Source organism: Diplodia seriata (assembly GCF_021436955.1).
Source record: "Diplodia seriata strain FDS-637 chromosome Unknown scaffold_7, whole genome shotgun sequence".
Classification (NCBI taxonomy): domain Eukaryota; kingdom Fungi; phylum Ascomycota; class Dothideomycetes; order Botryosphaeriales; family Botryosphaeriaceae; genus Diplodia; species Diplodia seriata.
In genome coordinates, this window is record NW_027117314.1 from 1,394,319 (window position 1) to 1,413,722 (window position 19,404).

At 59.6% G+C, this 19,404-nt stretch overlaps 3 protein-coding genes and 1 non-coding gene across 4 annotated transcripts; 2 read left to right on the forward strand and 2 right to left on the reverse strand.

Annotated features, from left to right (window-relative positions):
• Positions 1-3,868: 3,868 nt before the first annotated feature.
• Positions 3,869-6,465, reverse strand: SLS55_007181 (uncharacterized protein; the record flags this gene model as incomplete). The annotated part of the gene is made up of 3 exons (XM_066778603.1): positions 3,869-6,032; positions 6,086-6,230; positions 6,312-6,465. 3 exons carry the CDS (start codon positions 6,463-6,465, stop codon positions 3,869-3,871), a joined length of 2,463 nt encoding a protein of 820 aa, XP_066631040.1.
• Positions 6,466-13,286: 6,821 nt separating this feature from the next.
• SLS55_007182 (uncharacterized protein) lies at positions 13,287-15,822 on the forward strand (the record flags this gene model as incomplete). The annotated part of the gene is made up of 6 exons (XM_066778604.1): positions 13,287-13,305; positions 13,400-13,531; positions 13,680-14,202; positions 14,389-14,849; positions 14,936-15,134; positions 15,201-15,822. The coding sequence occupies 6 exons, from the start codon at positions 13,287-13,289 to the stop codon at positions 15,820-15,822; spliced, it is 1,956 nt and encodes a 651-aa protein (XP_066631041.1).
• Positions 15,823-16,088: 266 nt separating this feature from the next.
• SLS55_007183 (uncharacterized protein) lies at positions 16,089-17,303 on the reverse strand (the record flags this gene model as incomplete). Its single annotated transcript, XM_066778605.1, has 1 exon — positions 16,089-17,303. The coding sequence occupies one exon, from the start codon at positions 17,301-17,303 to the stop codon at positions 16,089-16,091; it is 1,215 nt and encodes a 404-aa protein (XP_066631042.1).
• A 1,463-nt stretch (positions 17,304-18,766) lies between these two features.
• On the forward strand, positions 18,767-18,879 carry SLS55_007184. Its single transcript has one exon. It is a non-coding gene; the product is annotated as a tRNA-Asn (tRNA).
• Positions 18,880-19,404: the final 525 nt, after the last annotated feature.

Here is a 19,404-nt window from a genome sequence, read left to right on the forward strand (position 1 = left end):
CTGCACAAGCCAGGGTCAAGCATCATCAGCAGGCCAGGCACGGCACGGAACGCCCAGGGCAGCATGCAGCAGGCGCAATGCCGTTGCATTAGCTATCGCCAGGCAGGCGAAAGACACGGCACGGCGCAGACTCGGAGGGCTCATTGATGATCCAGCCAATCGCGGCCCCTGCGTGGAATTCTCCCGCTTTTCTAGAACAAGTACCGCGCGGCCCATTCCCGAACCACACCCACCAAAGCTTGCAGCTACTTTGCTTTTTTGACTTTCCGTCGCCCACAACCCGCAAATTAACCTCTGCCACGAGCTGCGTGGCTTCCCCTTACCTAGACCGCCGATTGCTTGCCTTAGCTCTGCATGCCATGCCGTCGTTAACCCCCGCGACCCTCAAGACCATCTTTCCAGAACCGACAAATCGACGCTGAGATCGAAGTCCCGCTGATGACAGATAGTAGTGCGCCAGCGCCAACTCTTAGTGAGTGCCACAATACTGCCGCACTGATGCCACCCGCATCCGAGCGTGCCCTCGGCCGTCCCCACTGTCAGCCGGTCTTCGTCAGCCCTACGTGCTGTCATGATGTGACACATTCATGCCAGACCTGCCCCCCTCTGCATCCCGTCCGCCCTCGTGACACATACGACGGCGACGAAGATCAAGCCAGGGGGGGAACACGACAACGGTGCCGCACCGAAGCTTCTAGCGCCCAAGAACAGAGAAAAAGCAAGCAGACAATGCGGGAAGAGGGAACGAGGCTGGGCGCCCCCGCTGCAGCTGGCCAGCTGTGGCAGAAGATGGCTGCAGCAGTATCGCCGCAACCGCCCTTCTTCGTGCCTTCTACTGATTTCCCCGTTTCCCCTTCTCGCCGACGTTAGATACGCCGCGCGCTGGCGCAGGAACGAACCACCCTCGTCAGATTCCGTGACGTATCGCTGCGGTTAATACCTCTGGCGCCATGGCGTTCATTTCCCTCTCTCTCGCGACATTATCGACAACGGGGGCCGCCGGCCCCTCTCCTCCTCCACCTCCCTCATCCTCTTCCCAAGCTAAGACTGTTGGCTTGGGGGAGCTGGAGCTTGGGCCCCGAAGCTAAGCTACGTAGTCGATGTCTTACCTCCATCTCACGGAGGGCGTTGTCATCGATTTCTTTAGCTTCCACCTTGCCCAATCTCCGTTGCGTAGCGGTTAAGCTCCGCAAATCTCACATCCGTCAGATTCCATCTCTTGATCTGCCCCCCTTCTAGCGTTGGCGCCTCGACTACAGTTCCCTGTTCGACTATGCTTTTGCTATATTCGTCACGAGGCGAAAGAAGGGGCGGGACGGGAAACGTGCGCCAAAAGGCACGATGATCTGCCTTCCAACAGAACGGCGGCTCGTTCCATCACGCGAAGCGGGGACGAATGATATGGAGGATCGTTTGGGCCCGGTAACGAAGTGGGGAAGGGGAGGGGCTATGGGCTATTAGGGAGGGGAGACTAGAAGTCGACTAGAAACGATAGAGGATGGAACAAACGGCTACCATCCATTCCTCCTGCCGCCCCACCCCTCCCCCTCCCGCCGCAGTGATAGGCAATTAGCATGCGCTACCGACGTTGCCGCTATTGTCTGGGATAAGAACATTCAGTAAGGCGCGCGCGCGCGCGCGTCGTCGTTCGCTGTCGTTCGTTCAAGCCACGGGTTAGTTTCTCTACTACGCTGTGTAAGCCCTGCCTGAAAGCTTGCTTGGCCTACTGCAAGGTTTAAACCGGGGGCTTTTCTAATTATGTACGTTTAGGCGGTATGTATGTAGTCCGATCGAGATAGCGAAGGGAATTGATCGAAGATTTTGAGAAACGTCAAAAAACAAACCGGTTTCTGTTCTGGGCTATGCGTCTCCACTATCGTCCGTAGGATTTTTGGTTTGCAGCAAAGGCAAGGCAGGGTCCGATGGCACGTATGCACGCACGCACGCACGCACGCGCGAACGCACACCGGCCCAACCGCCCGTGATAATAGCCATCGACGTGGCTGACGACGATGATGATGATGACGGGAGGCCCCACCGGCTGGCCCACCCCGTATGTGTTCATTGCGCATTAAGCTACTGCTGGTACTGTACCTTGGCGAACAATAGTCGAGGGGACGGCGGCGCAAGGCGGACGGCGGACGGGCTGAGGAGACGAGACCAGACCAGACCAGACGATAGAACGACACACGGGAGCGCGTTCGCATTCCGTGCGTTTTCTAGCGCGGGGAGGGCGTTGCGCGCGCAGGTTGATAGATTATGCGGAGGGGGGTTTGGCGTTATTGCAGACAATAATCCGCATGTATCTACATACATACCTACGGATGGGTGCAGAAAGGGAAAATGCTCAATCGGTGAGCGGGACGCTCTTCCGGCCCACCTACAACGGTATCCCGAATTTTTTTCTTTCTTTCCTTTTTTCCCCCCTCCTCTCGCCTTTCATTTGCTCCTGTGTCTTCTTCACGTACGTTGGGCAACAATGCATCGCCCTTCTTTCCCCTTCGCGACCGCACTTGCATGGGGCATGGGGGGGGGGCAGGCGCGTCTTCACCGGCGGGCGGGCGGCAGAGAGCAGACGTGGCGCGCGGCGCAGCGTCGTGGCGGGGCGGACGCGGGACATGCACCCACCCACGGAAGGTGTGGTGTGTGTGTGTGCACGTGGATAGCGCCTCGCGATAGCAACGCTGCCAGGGGGTCGGTGGTGCGCTGGGCAGCGGCCGGGGGTTGTCAGGATAGATTGCACGTGCATGAGGGTGTGAGCAAGCAAAAAAGCGATTGATGGTGATTATTGTGGTGGATGAAATTGCATGGGGGATACAGCGACACCCCCCTCTCCCCCTCCTCCCCGGACAGAAGCCACGCGCGGGAAACGTGCTTGTTGACGCGCAGAAGCGACAAAGGAGATTTAGCCTCTGGCACATGGCAGAGACAGGCATTATTGATGTTCGTATGTATCGCCCTTGTCACGCTTATCTTCGCCTGTTTGGGGGTGGGGGAGTGGCATTGTTTGGGGGGTGGGGTGGTTGGAGCTAGAAGCTGCGACGTCGGAGCGACGCGGGCGGGTTGCGGCGGGCGAAGGGGGTTGCAGAAAGGCAGGAGGGGACAGAGCGGGGATTTCTTGGATGGGGGCGGGAAGGAAGGAAGGGAAGGGAGAAGAATCGAAGGAAGGGAGAGAGAAGAGAGGGGTAGGTAGTAGGCTACCAGCTAGTGTAGCGAAACGGACCCTAAGGGAAAAAAAAGAAGGTTTGACGGCGGCAAGGTGCAGGGGCTAACCACCACGCGACGAAGAGGAGCCCGCGAACCTGGACGCCAGCTGCATCATCGCCGTGCAGACGCGAGCCACGAAGCTTCGACTCGAGACCCAAAGTTGCGGTGTGCGACGCTGCAGGCTGCACTCATCTTCTTTTGACTGTGAAGAGGAGCCCATGGTTGTGGCAATCAACCCCGGTCCGGGGCGCCTGGCAGCTGTTTAATTCAGGAAGCAGCGTTCGCTCTTAGCCAACCACACCACTGCGGCACACGCGCGTCGATCATCAGGAAAACCGCTAATTTGCTAATGCGAAATACCGTTCCCGCTCTCTATATGCAGATCCCATGTTGCTCTCCAATCCCATTGCTTACCGAGCCGATACGTCATCTCTAAAGCTGTACATGAGTCGTGATTCCCAGCCTAAGTGGAAAAAGAAACATCGAAGAAACATCGTAGCAACGCCGAAGGAAGAACACCCCGCCCGGTCGCCCCCGGGCCCATGCACATGCAACTTTTCAATCGTGATAGCCGTCGTGATCCTCGTGGCCCCTCCGAACAACGCCAGCAAAGCAATGCACCAAACAACGCCGCCCAAAATGCCTTCAACTAAACGGGACCCTAGTCCTCCACCCACGCCGGCTGGTTCGGGTTGTCGGCAAGCCAGCTGCTGACCGGTGTGCCCGTTGCGCTCACCGCCGAGGTCACGCTTGCTGCGCACCTTGCTTGCTGCACTGGCGTCGCGACTGCGCTGCGCACGCTGCCGTCGTCCGTCGTCCAGCTGGGGATGCCGGCCAGATACGTGGCATTCGAGCTGCTCATCGGCCAGCTGGTTGCTGGGTTGCTGACCGGCGGCATGCGCGGCGTCGAATTGAAGCTCTCGCTCGATGGCGGGCTGTTCAAGGGCCAGCCGACCACGGGGAGAGAAGAAGCAACGGCGTCAAACACGCCTGCCGGGAGATACTGCTCGTCAGGCCCGAACCAGTCGAGGCTGCTGCCCGCCCACGACATTGGGATCTCCGACGGATGAGACGACGGCGGCGGCCAGACCATGGTTGCGTCGACCGGCGACATTGCCTGCGGAGTGTTGATGCTGCCGTTGCTGATGGTAGTGTTGATCGAGGGGTTGCGCTTGGCGTGCGCGTGCATGACGCGCGCCTCGCGATCCTTGAACTTCTTGAGCATGTGAGCAAGCCCGCGGGCTGTGTGCGTAGAGACGTGGCGATCGCCCGCCTTAGCGTCGCTGAGTAGCCGGATGACGCGCTGCACGAGGTCGACAATCAACCCGAAGTTGGTATTGAGCTGTGCTGACCGCCAATTGCTGTGCACCTTCATGAGAAACACGGTGGAGAAGGTGATGGTGGTCGAGAGATACAGCGGAACACCGACAATGGACTTGCGGATGTCAGGCTCGTCCAGCACGAAGCTGAGGCAGGTCGTGGCATTCTCAATGGCCATGTTGATGAACTCGCGACGAGGATCCTGGAGGCTGAGGGTAGAGATGCCGCGGAGGCAGATGGCATTGAGCTGCAGCTTGGCGAAGCTCAAGTGGAGCGTGCAGCCTTTGGCGGGGTACGTATCAATGTACGGGTTGGGGGCTGCCAATGCTGTTAGCTTGGATTTAGCGAGACGCGGGACCAACCCGGACTTACCCAGACGCGATTCCCACGTGTTCTTCCACTCGTCGAGGTTGGCGTTGAACGACCTAATAGCTGGCAGGTCATCAGTAGTGATGGGCCTGTCGCTGTCGTGACCGAACTTGTTGAAGACCCTGCTGAGGACCTTGAAGACGCCCACCTGAGACTGGAGGCGGAGGTCGGCGTTGGTGACGGTCGGGAGGGAAAGGAACCTCTCGTGGTCGGAGATCGCTTCGTCTTCGTGGATGACCGGCGGCCTGTTGTAGGCCAGGGAGAAATGGTGATCACACACGTAGAGCAGGTACCAGAGCCTGGCACGCTCAATGGCATCCATCGAGCCCATGATGGCCTTGGAGTAGGCAGTGTGCAGGTGCATTTCGGTGGCCATGCGCACGGCGTGGCCAGAGAGCTTCCAGCTAACCTCGGAGAGATAGAAGGCTCCAATGCAGAGGGCGCGGACATCATCCAGGGAGTGATGCCTCTCGAACATGGACTCGGAGACGAGGGCGAGGAACTCGTTGTAGCAGACGTCGAGGATCTGCTCTGCGTCGGGGACATGCAGAGCAGTGACGGAGAGGATGGCGGTAAGGAGGAGCGGAGAAGACTCCCGGACGGACTGCAGGTTGTCGTGGACCATGGCAACGCCGCCCCAGATGTACTGGTTCAGCGAGGCATTGAAGCGGGCGAAGAACTCCTCGGCCTGGGCTTCCGAGATCTTGCCTTGGGCGATGATGTCGGTGGCCATGGGGTTGCGTCTTGAGCCGTCGAGGCGCTCGGAATTGCTGCTGCGGAGGTTCTTGAGCTTGGTGACCTCGAAAAGCGAGGCCATGGGGCCGGACGTCATGGCGCCCTCGTCGGGCTCCTCTTTGCTTGGGGGTTCGGGTGAGTTGTCTCTGGTCATGGCCATGCCGGGGACGCTGCGGGTCCGGGGCGATTGGTACTCTGAGTGGGGAGGGGTAGGGCCAGACGAGGGCTGGCTGTTGGCGCCGTTGGTGTGGGGAGTCACCTTGGCCATGGCGGGAGAGGCGGAGTCGTTCCTCGATTGGGAGCTGGAAATGGACTCGAGGCTGGGCAGGTTGTTGCGGTGGAGCAGGTCCGAGACAGCGTGGTGAAGCTGCTCGTACTTGATCTCCATGGACCTCTTCCACCTGGAGCAAGCCGGTTAGCGCATGGGTGCGGGGGGCGGGGGCACTGGGCGTACTCGTTCTCGTCGTCGAGCAGCGTCTGCAAGCTCTTGTTGATGACGCACTTGAGGCCGAGGCGGCGGCAGCGCGCACACGGGTTGCTGCCGCCATTGCTGCCCTCGGCGATGTCGCACTTGACCTTGCGGCTCTGGCACTCCTTGCCTGCGGGGTGTCAGTAGAGCGCCGGTGGGGGTGGGGTAGGCTGAGGTCAGAGGACGCAACACCAGCGGGGAGCACACTCACAGGCTCGGATCTTGCGCGAGATCTTGGGCGTGTGGTCGGGCGTCGAGGCGGAGAGGGGCTGCGACTGCGGCGGGTGCGGCGCGGTTGGGCGCTCGCTGGGGAGCGGCGACGAGCCCGCGGGCAGGTCGGTCATTTGGGTGAAGCTGCGCTTCATGATGAGGCACGGCCCACGATGGAGGGCGAAGTCGTGCGTGACGGGGAAGGCTCCGCGCGGTGGTGCTACGGGCTTTGCCCCACAGGCGCGTCGGGACGAGTCACGTTGGCGCGGTGGTTTGCGTCGGAGGAGGGCGAGAGAGGTCGCTGAGCGTTGGGCGCAGGTTGCGTTCAGCGTGCAAACATGTGGGGATGGTGGAGAAGTAGCAGAGGGAGGGAGGCGAGCGTTCGGCGCTTCTTTAATATCAAGGTCAGAGGCGCGAGATGCCTTCGCGGTGGTCGTCGTTAGTTTGGAGGACTCCCTGCGCTTGCGTCTTCCCAGCACGCGGCCGAAAGGGACGCCGAGCGCGCCACACCGCCTGCCAGCCAGCGACAGGGACCGCACGCGACGGCGACACCACCCGCGCCAGGTTCACGCAGCCGCACATCTCGACCCAGACTCCCCCAGCCCCGATCCATGCCCTGCCCTGCCGCAGCCGCCCTCAGCTCGGTGCTGCGCGAGCTGATGCCGCTGCAGGCGAAGGAGCCGCCACGCCCGCATCCTCGCCCACGCCTCGCGTCGAGGCTCTGCGCAAGTCGGTCCGTCTCTGCACCACCGCGAAGCTCTGTATATTGCAGGTCTCCAATTGCGTGTGCGTGTCTGGCTGTCGCGCCAACCCCACGTGCCCCGCCAGCTCGCGCTCGCAATCCTGCCAGCCCGCGCCCTCGCCGCCGTGCGCCATCTCCGTCAACCCATTTCCGCCGCCGCCCACACTAGCGCCAAGCGCCCGCCGCGCGAGAACCCTGAAACGAGCTGCCCCAGAAGCCCGCCGGCCGGCACTGATCTCCGGAACCTTGCCGGACAGGGAGCCCACGCGCGCGCGCTGGAGACGATCTCTGCACCTGCAACCACGGTTCCGGGGCAAACGTTTTCCTTGCCGATTTGGCTTTCCAGAAGCATGTGAAGCGCCCCTTGGCTGCACTGCCGCACGTGGTGGCAACGGCGCCCGGACGCAAGAGCTGTCTTCACGCATGCATGCCGTGGCGCACGGCACACGTGGAGGAAGCGCGAGATCTCGCCGACGTAGACCCGCCAATCTGTGGTGTTGAAGCCCCCTCCATCCGCATCACTACTGCACCACCGCGGGCTGGCCATCTGCCGCGTGTGCGTCCGACCAGGGGAACCCGCGCCAGCTGCACAATTTTCACAATTCGCCTCCTCGTGGCCTGCATACGAGCCGCAGCCTGACGCCAACTCCAGGGACCGAGCAACGGCGACCCCGTCCGTGGGCGCGTGGCTCCTCAGACGCGAACTTTAATTCTCCCTAGTTGTGCATGGGCGTGGCGACGACACCGAACTTTCTTCTGGAAGCCTTTGCCGCCATGGGAAAGACAAGCGGTAGGGCTGGCGACGTCGACGAGAAGCGAGCCTGCGCGGGAAGCGCAGACAATGATCCCCGCCGATACTCGGTTTGAACCGATGCCCCTGCAGTCGATCTGCCACTCATCATGATGTCGTCGCCGGAGGTACGTCCGCAGCCCTTGGGCGCCGCCGGGCCTCCTGGCCACCTCCACCCACCTGGCTCGGACACTTTATGGGACTGTCTCGGGCTGAATCAGCGTGAAGGCTCTGATATCCCGCACCTCCAGCTGCCGACGAGCCATACGAGGTGGCACTCAGCACGCGAGACGAGACTAGGAAAGGGGGAAACCGCATTTTGCGCCTTTGCCTTCTCGTGGAAAACTTCTCGTGGCCGATGACGTTGGACCGCTGCCGGACGAATCGGCCTCTGTGGCCCCCATCGACCCCATCGATCATCTTGAGTCGCTGCGTAAAACGGGCGTGACTCGCGCGGACCCGCTGCTGTGCGCAATGACGGGCCCTGCTGGAACACTTCCGCCGTAGTGAACAAGCTGCTGGCCCTCTATTCCCGCAGCCCCATTAAGCGGCCGTTGGAAGACTCCACTCCGGAGCGCAGCACGGTCGTCAGTGCTTGCTCTGTGCGTTCCTCTACAGGCGCCTCTCCCGCCGCCCTGCCCTTCGCCCGAAAGAAGGCTCTTCGCGCGTCCTGACCACTTTCCGATGGACGACTCATGGCCGGCTGGAATGGGCAAAGCGCGCAGGATCTCTTCTTCCGTAAACCGTTACGTACCGACTGTTCCTTGTACCTTTGTACCTCTCGGCGCGGGCCGTGGTTGGCTGGCAGGCTGACTCGCTGTTGTAGGCACACGGATTGCTCGCAGCGGGGGGCGGGCTGGACAAGATCAGATGATCGGCGCGCCTTCCATTGATTCAGAGACGGGATGACATCTGTGGCCCATCGGGCGTTGCAGCCAGCCATACGCATGTCCATCAAGACGTCACCGGCGGCCCCATCGGTTTACAGTGGATTGTTCCTTGGTCGGACGAGTATTAGAACCCCCCAGGCACCCGTCCGCGAGTCGTGGGTGAAATTTCAAATTTTTGCGATCTCACTACATCTTCTGATAGGCACCACTGCCCTCCCACCGACCGGATCACGACGCCTGAATCGGTCAGGGACGTTATCCGACGGTTGAGTTCCGCTTGCTAAGTTTCCGGAGCGGAAATGCAGTTCGTTGACTCGAGTGCGTGCAGCATCCGACACCGATGTGTCAAAGTTCCCTGAGGTGGGAATAGGGTTTAACTCCGGAAATGCCCTGTTAACCGCGAAGCGATTCGCTGTCGTTGCGATTCACGATCTCATTGCGTCACGGCGCGTTCATCCCTCGTCCGGGATATACTGTTTGGGCAGGGTCATAGCACCAGACCGGTCACTGATTTCCGATTTCCCGGCTTGCCGCATGGGTCTCGATTTGGCGAGCCGGCTTACCTCGACTATGGATGCAGTTTCGAATTGCCCGGTGCGGAAGGGTAGTCTGACTTGGCGGCACCAATCACGACGTTGTGATGCCGTCGCACTTCTGTCTCGACCAACGCAATGGTCTCCATGTTAACTCGTTCCAGCCTCCACGGCAGCCCAGACCCGATCGAATTAAAGGACTTTTCGCTACATCATGGACCCCGGCGGCGAACTTCATGAGTCGCAACACCAAGCCGTCGCTACACATTTACCCATTCGGCACACTCTCGACCAAGTTTCAAAGACGATGGTTCCCTGTCGCCTCGGTCCCAGTTCCCGAGAAGCGATGTAACTGCGTCACGGACCGGCTTGTCGAATTGTACGCTGCTGCTCTGTTGCGCAGCTGCTTGCGGCGTAGCGAGTCGTATCCGGACGTCTGCCAAGGTTGGGGTTGTTTTCGCTTGACAACGAGGATAACCTATTATCCGGATGTGGGATGCTATGCGACTCTGCGAAATGCACCTTCTGTCTGGGGACCCCGAACCTCGTTTTCCCGCGCTTGGACCTGCGTTACAAGTTAGCCTTGTGATATTCGCCTCACGATATTTCGGCACAGTTTCCAATCATCCCAGCTTCCACGATTACTTATCAACCTAAAGATTTAAGGACGGCCCTGACACCCGGAAGAAGTGAGCAAACCGTGACGCGTGCTTCCAATCGGCTTGATATGCCGCGCGAGAGAGTTCTGGCATCGCGATCGCCTAGGACCAGCCACCTGGATTACGACAGACGGGCCTGTTAGCCCAGAACGTGTGGAGCTCGGCAGCGTATCCCGCTGCGTATACACTGCAGATCCTCACATGCAAACGGACATGTGCGGAGAAGCAGACCCTGAAAATAGCCGGTGAGCATGGCCATCAGGCCGTCCATGCTTGCATCATAATCGACAGGAATCTCCTGACTGCAGCGCTCAGCGTTGGCAGCGGCCGCTAACGGAGCGAACCGGAGTCCCTCATTGCGCGCACCACGGAAGAGAGTCAGGACATGCCGCACCCCCACCTTCTGAGTCGTGATGCTGCTACGTCATCCCGACCCTCAACTCTCTTCACCAGCCACACCGTAGCGGGGCCCGGTCTCGATTCGAGGACTTCCGAGAAGATGACGATCGTCTCGTTGTCTCGATTCGACTTGATAAAGGGCGAAAATGCCTCCCTCTCGAGTCGACAGCGCGACTTGTCAGTGAAGATCGTCTGTCCTCTCATCTGAAGGCGACGGCTGGGCAATGAGGCGCCGAACCGCATCACCAACGCGACTCAGAAGTGAGCTGAGGCAAACGTCACAATCTCGTGTGCCATACTTTCGATATGTTTGCTGTAGGTTTCATTACCTGAGATGATGTAGGTGGCCAATGCGATGGTGTTGGACGTCCACGGTGGAAGATTTGGGGGTTTTCGCCCGCCGTGCGAAGAGAGCAGCATGCTGATGCTTCTACCAAGCGAACGAAAGCAACGCGCAAGAGGTCACAAGAAAATTCCACTGGCATGAAGATGATGATAGGCAACGACGGTGCACATGGTTTGGCATCACGACGTTACAACCAACATGTTCTGGCAGCACAGGCAATATTGCGCATCATTGTGCGGTACTCGGGTTGCGGCGACCAAGTTATCAAGGTAATACATTTGATGCCAACTGCTAATACTTATTTTGCACGTGCAGAACTTTCGCTGTATACGCTTTTGGTGGTGGGGCATTCAGCATTCATCTCTACACTCAAAACGACTGTCGCGTCAGCCTGATAGATACCATCAGCGCCACATACCAATGTTTAGGAAAAAGCATCATTGTGAATGGACGAAACGAGCTATTTTGGTAGGATTTCCTTTTTGGCTTTCCCTTCTCTACGTTGCCACGGGTTCTCAGCAGTCATGGGCGTTGACGAAGCCGTTGAAATACTACTATCGTCGCGTCCGCCGACATTTGCGCCCGAATGTTTGCTTCAACTTCATATGCCTTGTAGTAGTAATGTTTGCAACACTAATGTAGTTAGCCTCGTAGCTCGTGCAAACAGTAAAGAATAGTGCACATAGGAAGCGAGGTCAAGGTTGTGATCTCCATACACTATCTACCTGTCGCCCTCTTCCTTGCAAGCACGGCCATATAATAAATCTAGCATTGGCTACTTCTAGAATTATGCACATTTCCCTGAAGCACAACTACAACCAAGACGCTTACCCGAACGAGACCATCTCCCGTGTAGCTGTAGCGGCGGACGTTTCCAGCGGCAGCAGCAACAACACTAGTGAAATGGCATCCATGCCCTGCAAAAAAGGCGTTGAAACATGGTGAGGGCGAAATCAGCCTCGTACCATCATACGTCGAAGAAGCCAGAATCCTCCTCCTACTCTTCACCATCGCACGCAAGGCGTCCAACTAAGCGCAGACAAGGACTCCATCGTGGCCCCACCGGCGCGGTACCAAAAAAGCTCCACAACGGTCTAGCCTCACAGCAGCAAGCAACAACCACTAATCTCACCCTCTCCCCTCATCATCAATAATGCTTTGTCACACTTAGATACGGAGGGATCCGTACTCTCGTGACTGGCTGGTCTCCTCTGCCGTCTTCTCTGCCCTATCACTACATGGCATTTCCACAATCCACTCTTCGTCGAACCGTAATTTCCTGCGTTCTGGCCGCAGCCCGCCCCGCTCGCCTCGCTCGCTCCGCTACTAACCGAACGGCCCGACCGGATGTGACCGGGGGGGTGGGGCGGGCGGATTCTAGACTGGAAGGCCCGGATCGGCCGATGCATGGACGGGACGGCGCTGCGTCGGGAGGGAGGGAAGGAGGGGTTTTTGGACGCGGCAAGACCCACAGCAGATCCTAACAGAGGAAGAAGAGGAGGGGGAGGGGGAGACGGCGGAAGTGGTGGTGGTGGTGGTGGTGGTGGAGAAGGAGCGGAGAGCCGCGTTTGGGAACGACTACCAGCCGTTTATTTCGCGCAGCCTCCGGTCGAGACCACCACCACCACCACCACCCCCTCCACCCTTGGCGGAAGCGAAGCTCGACCGTTGGTTTGTGCCAAACACTACGGTTGCCGGCCGTGCGGGGGATGCGCGCGCGCGCGCGCCGGAAGATAAGCTAGCGGGTATGTGCGTGCGTACATATGTGTGTGTCCGTCATTGCTCGTCAACGATCGTCTTTGGGTCGTTGGTACTCCCGCCCTTCTGAAAAGCTGATAGTGCGAGAGGCGAAAAGCCCATCTCTCCTCTCTCGATCTCTCTTTTGCTCCTTCTTTTACCTTTCGCCTGGGCTGCGTTGGAAAATAGCGGTGTCTACCGCCAGTTGGCATTTGAGGTGACAGCGCTGTCAGCACAGCTCCTCTACCGCCCCTCGCTGCAGACAAGACGCATGCCGACCCGCGCACAAAGTGTGTATTGCACTGGGAAGAGTCGCTGCTGTGCTCCTACGTATAGGTGGCGGGACTCGCAGGTGGCTGGCAGTGGTTGCACTCCGGCAGTAGATGCGGGTGCCGTGGCCAGGAGATGTTGCGCATTGTAACGGGTCGATGGAAGCCAATGAGGCGTCGCAGGAAGCGTCGCACCGAGTCTCAGTGTGTAGATCTGCCGTGGATAGATGAGGGGCTCGTCGCTGTCGTGCGGCGTGCGTGCGGGTGTGCGGGCACGGCATCGCTGCAGCTGCTGGGTAGTGCTCGTCGAGTGCAAGACGGCGCGGGAGAGTTGCAGTGCTCTGGGTATTTCAAGCTGCGCGGTGGCTCGCGGCCGGCACTTGTTGGGGCTGAGCCGGCAGATAATGTGGGGAAGGTTTGGCGCAGCGTCTGGGGAAATTGGGCCTGGCAATGACCTCGGCCACCACGGCTATTGAGCTCGACTGCCGTGCTGGACCCTCGACTAGCTGCAAACTGCCGATCGAATAAGTACGCGCTGCCGGCTCCTCCACCATTCCTCGCCTCCCAAGAGCTCCAGAGCGAGTGTCAATTCGCAACCGCGTTACACAAGGATGGCCGCCGCCGCCCTAGGTACGTGAAAGCTGAGCTTGAGCTTAAAACCTCCCAATCCTGCCACGCACCCCCAATCGCCCCGACGCTGACCGACTGCGCCCGCCATGTACAGCTCCCGTCGCTGCCGCTGCCGTGGTCGGCACCTCGGCTGCCGCCCTGTATCTTGACGCCAAGTTGCACCTGTCCAAGGACATCCGCAACAATCGAGCCGTCAGTCGCGAAATCGGCGAGTTTCAGCGGAAAGGTGAGCCAGAAGAACCAACCTCACCGACCCTTGACGCGCCCAATCCCCGCCGAAACCCCGCCCAGTCGACACCCACCCGTCCTCACCGCATCCTCCACGAGCCGAGCGCGGCGGGAACAGGACCCCGGCTAACGCCAGCGCGCCGCAGCCCAGACGAAGCGCAACTCGCTCTGGTACAACTTTGAGGCGCAGGTGGAGCGGCTGCCGGCGACGCAGCCGTGCCTGTGGTCGCGCGACGCCGGAACCCACACCTGGCGCGACGCCCACCAACACGCCTGCCGCTACGCCGCCTTCCTGCTCGACCACGGCGTGCGCCCCGGCACCCTCGTCGCCTTCTACCTGCAGAACAGCGCCGACTTCGTCTTCGCCGTGCTGGGCTCCTGGGCCGCCGGCTCCGCCCCCGCCCTCATCAACTACAACCTCGGCGGCCAGGGCCTGCTGCACTGCCTGCGCGTCAGCGGCGCCAACGTCATCCTCGTCGACGCCGACGCGGGCTGCCGCCAGCGCATCGAGGAGGTGCGCGCCGAGATCGAGGGCGAGCTGGGCATGACCATCGTGCCCGTGGACGAGGAGACGAAGGCGAGCATCGCGGCGAGGGAGCCAAAGAGGCCTGAGGATGGGCTGAGGGAGGGCGTTAAGCCGACGGATCCCATGTGCTTGATGTACACGAGGTGCGTAGCTTCTTATATGCGGTGGCTTTTCTTGGTCCGGAGCTGGCGCCCGATTGGGAAAAGACCGGGGCCCCGCCCTTTCGTCCTTTGACGTCTTTTCCCCATCTCGTGATGTTCGGCCGATACTCTGGGGAAAATATATGGGGCAGGGCTGGGCTGGGCTAACTCTTCTGGCCTCCCCTTTAGTGGATCGACTGGCCTGCCCAAAGCATGTCCGTTCCATGTCGGCCGCGCGTGGGCCATTACGAACACTCGCATTGCAGCTTGCGGCCTCAAGACCGGTCCCGGCGGCGATAGATGGTACAACTGCATGCCGCTGTACCACGGCACGGGCTACACGGTTGCCGTGTCCTGCCTCACCACCGGCGTCACCCTTTGCATCGGCAAGAAGTTCTCCACCTCGAACTTCTGGAAGGATGTGAGAGATAGCGACGCCACTGCTTTTGTCTACGTTGGTGAGACGGCGAGATACCTCCTCGCCGCCCCTCTCTCCCCGCTCGACAAACAGCACCGCGTTAAGCTTATGTTCGGCAACGGCCTGCGCCCCGATGTGTGGAAGAAGTTTGGCGAGCGCTTCGGCATTGAGACTGTCGCCGAGTTCTTCAACAGCACGGAAGGAACCTTTGGTCTGATGAACATTTCAAGAGGTACGTCGACTGCAGTTTTAGAACCCGTGTTGGCAGGCTTCTCTGCTATTGGGAGTGTCCGATATCGGGAGCTGACTGTCGAGTAGGAGAGTATACACAAGGCGCTGTTGGACACCACGGTGCCATCACCCGGTGGCAGACACGCAATGTTTACATTCCTGTCGAGATAGATCACGAGACTGGAGAGATGTACAGAGATCCCAAGACGGGTTTCGCGAAACGGAAAACTCTCGAAGAAGGGGGTGAAATTCTTGTCCAGGTTGCATCAGAAGACGCATTTGTTGGGTGAGTGCTTGGTCCTCTGATATCTCACGGCATACTCTATACGACACAAAGCTAACTTGGTCGCAGATACTGGAAAAACCCCGAGGCAACGAGCAAGAAGTTTGCGCGCGACGTCTTCCGGAAAGGCGACCTCTTCTACCGCACGGGCGACGCGCTCCGCCGCACCTCGGACGGCCGCTGGTACTTCATGGACAGGCTGGGCGACACGTTCCGGTGGAAGTCGGAGAACGTGTCGACGGCCGAGGTCGCCGAGGCGCTCGGCCGCTACCCAGGCGTCCTGGAAGCCATCGTCTACGGCGTCGAGGTGCCCGGCCACGACGGCCGCGCCGGCTGCGCCGCCCTCCACCTCCCGCCCGACTCCCGCGCCTCGCCCCCGTTCTACGCGGCCCTCCTGGCGTCCGCGCGCAAGAGCCTGCCCAAGTACGCGGTCCCCGTCTTCCTGCGCATCACGGCAAACATGCAGCCCATGCACAACAACAAGCAGAACAAGACGCCGCTCAAGAACGAGGGCATCGACGTCAAGAAGATCGCCGCGGGCGAGATGAGCGGAGACAAGATCCTTTGGCTGCCAGAGGCGTTGAATATCAAGGGTAGGGGCAAGGGCTACGTCGAGTTCACGGAGGCGGATCTGGAGGGGCTCAGGGCGGCGGCTGCCTCGGAGGGCGGCCAGGAGACGGCGCGGTTGTAGATGTTCTTTGCGGCCGGAGAGCGCGGTGTAGATGTGGGGAGATTCCTCTGTTGATGACTTGTCCGGTTAATGGCGTCGGATGGGGAGTTTATCGGATTGGCAAATTACATGAGAAGTGTAGAGCTGGGATTCGCGCAGTCATGCTGGGTCTGGGTGCGAGTGGTCTTGATGTACGAACAAACGCAGGATTCTTGGATGTACGAATCAAAACCCAACACACCGTCAAAATGTGCTGTGAGAATTACTACATAAGGGTAAAAATCGTTCTAGTTCTTTTCCTTCTTTTCCCTCTCCCTCTTCTCCAGCATCTGCCTGACAAACTCGGGCATCTGCGCCTTCGCCTGGGCGGCCGCGCCCGCGCCCGCGCCCGCAGCATTCGCCCCAGCACCAGCACCAGCCCCACCCCCCTCCATCATCTTCTGCATCATCCCCATAACGCCCTCCAACCTGCCCCCCTTAACCGGCCTCTTCCTCTTCGCCTTCTCACACAACGCCGGCGGATCCCCCCTCACCCCCTCCTCCTCCAACCCCTCCTCATCCCCCCCATCAAACACCATCCGCCCCACTACCCGATACTTCCCACTCCCCGCAAAAAACGCCACCCACTTCCCCAACGCCTTCTCCACCGCCTCCCTCGCCTCCCGCGCATCCGCCTCCCTCCTCTCCGCCCTTTCCTCGGGTCCGACGACCCCGCCATCCGGCATCCGGGCCAGCAGCGCCGCGGCTTGTGCGCGCAGTTTTTCCGGCAACACCGTCCCCGCCGGCACGCTGGCCATGGGGAACAGCGCCGCGGCGTCGCCGTCGACGGGCGCGCCGGCCGCGGCGTCGCCGAGGGCTTCGTCGAGCCAGAGGGGGAGGAAGATGGACTCGACGCCGCGCGTGTCGTGGGTGAGTTGGGATTCCGCGAAGGACGGGGACGAGGCGAGGTCGGCGGCGGTGAGGGTGGCGCCGAAGCATTCGGTTATCCAGGCGCGGGTCGCGTCGCGCCCGGCGAAGTGCGCGTAGGGGCCGCCCGGGCCGTAGAAGGAGGGCGAGGCGGAGACGTCGTAGACGGTGGCGTTGATGGAGAGGTAGATGGGGAGGGTGGGGTCAAGCCCGGTGTAGGGGCGGAGGGTGGCGGGGGTGAAGGTGCGGAGGTTGTTGTTGGGGGGGTTGTTGTTTGAGGAGGAGGCGTCGCTTTTGGCCGTGGAGGGGGAGGGGGAGGAGGAGGGGTTGTTGTTGTTCGGGGTGTCGTCGAGGTCGAGGTATTGTAGCGGGTCGAGGAAGTGGATCGCTAGCCCAATGGCGACGGCGGTGAGCAGCAGGATCGAGCCCACGGCGAGCGCGACGCTGACGATGCCGACGTCGTAGCCGGGCTTGCTGCTGCTGCCGTCGTCGCTTTTCTGCTTCTTGGAGGGGTCGTCGGAGGCGGCGGGAGCGGCGGGCGGCGCGTCGGCGGGGTCGGAAGAGGCATTGGCCTTGCGTTGGCGTACCTCTGCCATTGTGGCGAGGTCGTGGTAGGTTTCCGGTGAGCCTGGGCGGTGGGCGAGGTTGGGAAAGGGGAGGTGGTGGAAGAGGCCATGCAGCGTTAATTGTTGCGGGAAAGCTTGGACCCTTGCCCGACTGACCAACGGCCTCGCGTGGATTGGGCCTCGTCCCCGCGTCTTGGCCGGCGATCCATAGCAAGCACCGCCTCCGCTGCTTCGTTTAGCGTACAAGGCGCAGCATATCAGCCACATCCTTTCGGATCCTGCTCGATTATATAGTCCACACGAATTATTCGCGAGTGTTGTTTACAGCCCTCACAGCTCAGAAATATGTCCGACTCTGGCAACGGATCTACTTCAACCCCCGAATCCTCGTCAAATTCCAGAATGAGATCCATCTTCTCTTCAAGCCAGTCGGAAACAAAGGCGGAAGATAAATCGAAATCGGCCCCGAAACCTGAGTGGATGGATGCATCCCTCCCCGACAAGGAAAGATGGAAGAAGTGGGAGAAAGAGCGTGATCAACAGTTCTACGGTAGAGGGTATGCATCCGCCTCCACGCATCGTTTGGTCGTGCTTTTCGCTAACATGCAGACAGAGGAACTGCCGGCTACTTTAGCAGCTATTACAAGAGTAGCAAGGTCTGGTGGATAGGCATTTTTGGATCCTGGGCTACCTGAGAATCCGACTGCTGGAGCTCTGAATGCGAATGTTTCGCAAAATGTGATACCCTACCTAGTTTCTCTTCCGGCCACCCAACTGTGCCCTACAATTTCAGGAAGATTGAAGGAGAGCCTCTGGTTTGTTGTTTCAACATGCGTTAGGCTAGCAGCGAGGACTGAATCCGACGCAAATAGTGCGACAGGAAAAGAGAAGAGCCAAGAGCGTGGCGGCACGAAACATCCCTCGCTTTGCTAATTCGTGTAAAGGCCACGAATACCAAAACATTAATCCTTGAGTCCTCGGTACTATTCAGCTGGGCGTCCGCTCTATCACATATCGGACGACAATGTCCCACTCCCCATCTTGCCGATTAGCTGCGATCGATGTTCTGTGAGCTACTGAATACAGCCAAGTCACAAGGTGAAAGCCTGACGAAGCGCTCCATCCATGCTGGTTTCGCAGACAGGACCTTGAAACAACAGCGACCGTGTAATGTCAGATTAACTTTAGCTAACGGGGTCCACCGAAATGAGAAGCGCCGGTGAGGCAACAACTCAGGGCTCGCCGTCCTACACTCGATCAACGATCCATGCAGAACAGCCCTGTAACGTCGTCGAACCCACCAGCAGAAGACGAGAATCAAAGCCGAGGTGCAGCACTTCAATTTCGCCCTGGGTGTTTCAACACCACGCCTCGTACCATCGCCGCATGCGGGGAACGAGACGGATGTTATACTTTATATTGATATTGAACATTTCCAAGTTCCACCAACAGCCACTCCGACCGATCAGTTGGATTCAAGGGGTTAACATAACTCCTCCGTGGCGCAATTGGCTAGCGCGTCTGACTGTTACATGGTCTCGAAGCCGTCCAGGTACTCGAAATCGTTGCAATCAGGAGGTTGACAGTTCAAGCCTGTCCGGGGGAGCTTTCCTTTTGCCAATTGGGCAGGCTTTTTGCCATTTGCATGGTTTTGTTTTGCGCTGAGACGCTGTGGGCTTCGTGAGGGAAGAGTTTTCAGGGATGTGGGTCGGCGCATGTCGGAGAAATCGCGGGTGTGAGAGGGCAGAGACGGATCCGCAAATGGGAGGGAGCCCAAGGAAACAGGATGTTAAGCGAGAGCGATGCTTTTTGATGGCGCTCTGGGGAAGTGTCGTGGAGGGCAGATCGGGGTTGTGAGACCGGCACTGGCACAGATGATGGACACGGATTGCTGAGATCTCTGGAATCCCGTCTTTTCAGGCCGACTGGGCGACACTAGTGCGAGTCAGCGCGATTCCGCAAATCTTAAGAGCCTGCACATGGAACTCGCACTACCAACTGCAAGGTTTGACTCGGCAGCCTACCTCTACCACAAGCACCCTGCTACGCTTCTGCCGAGGCACAGATTTTCAGGGTCGAAGACCAGGATGTACAGATGCTGGTAAAGATATGCGAGCTGGTGGTGAACGTG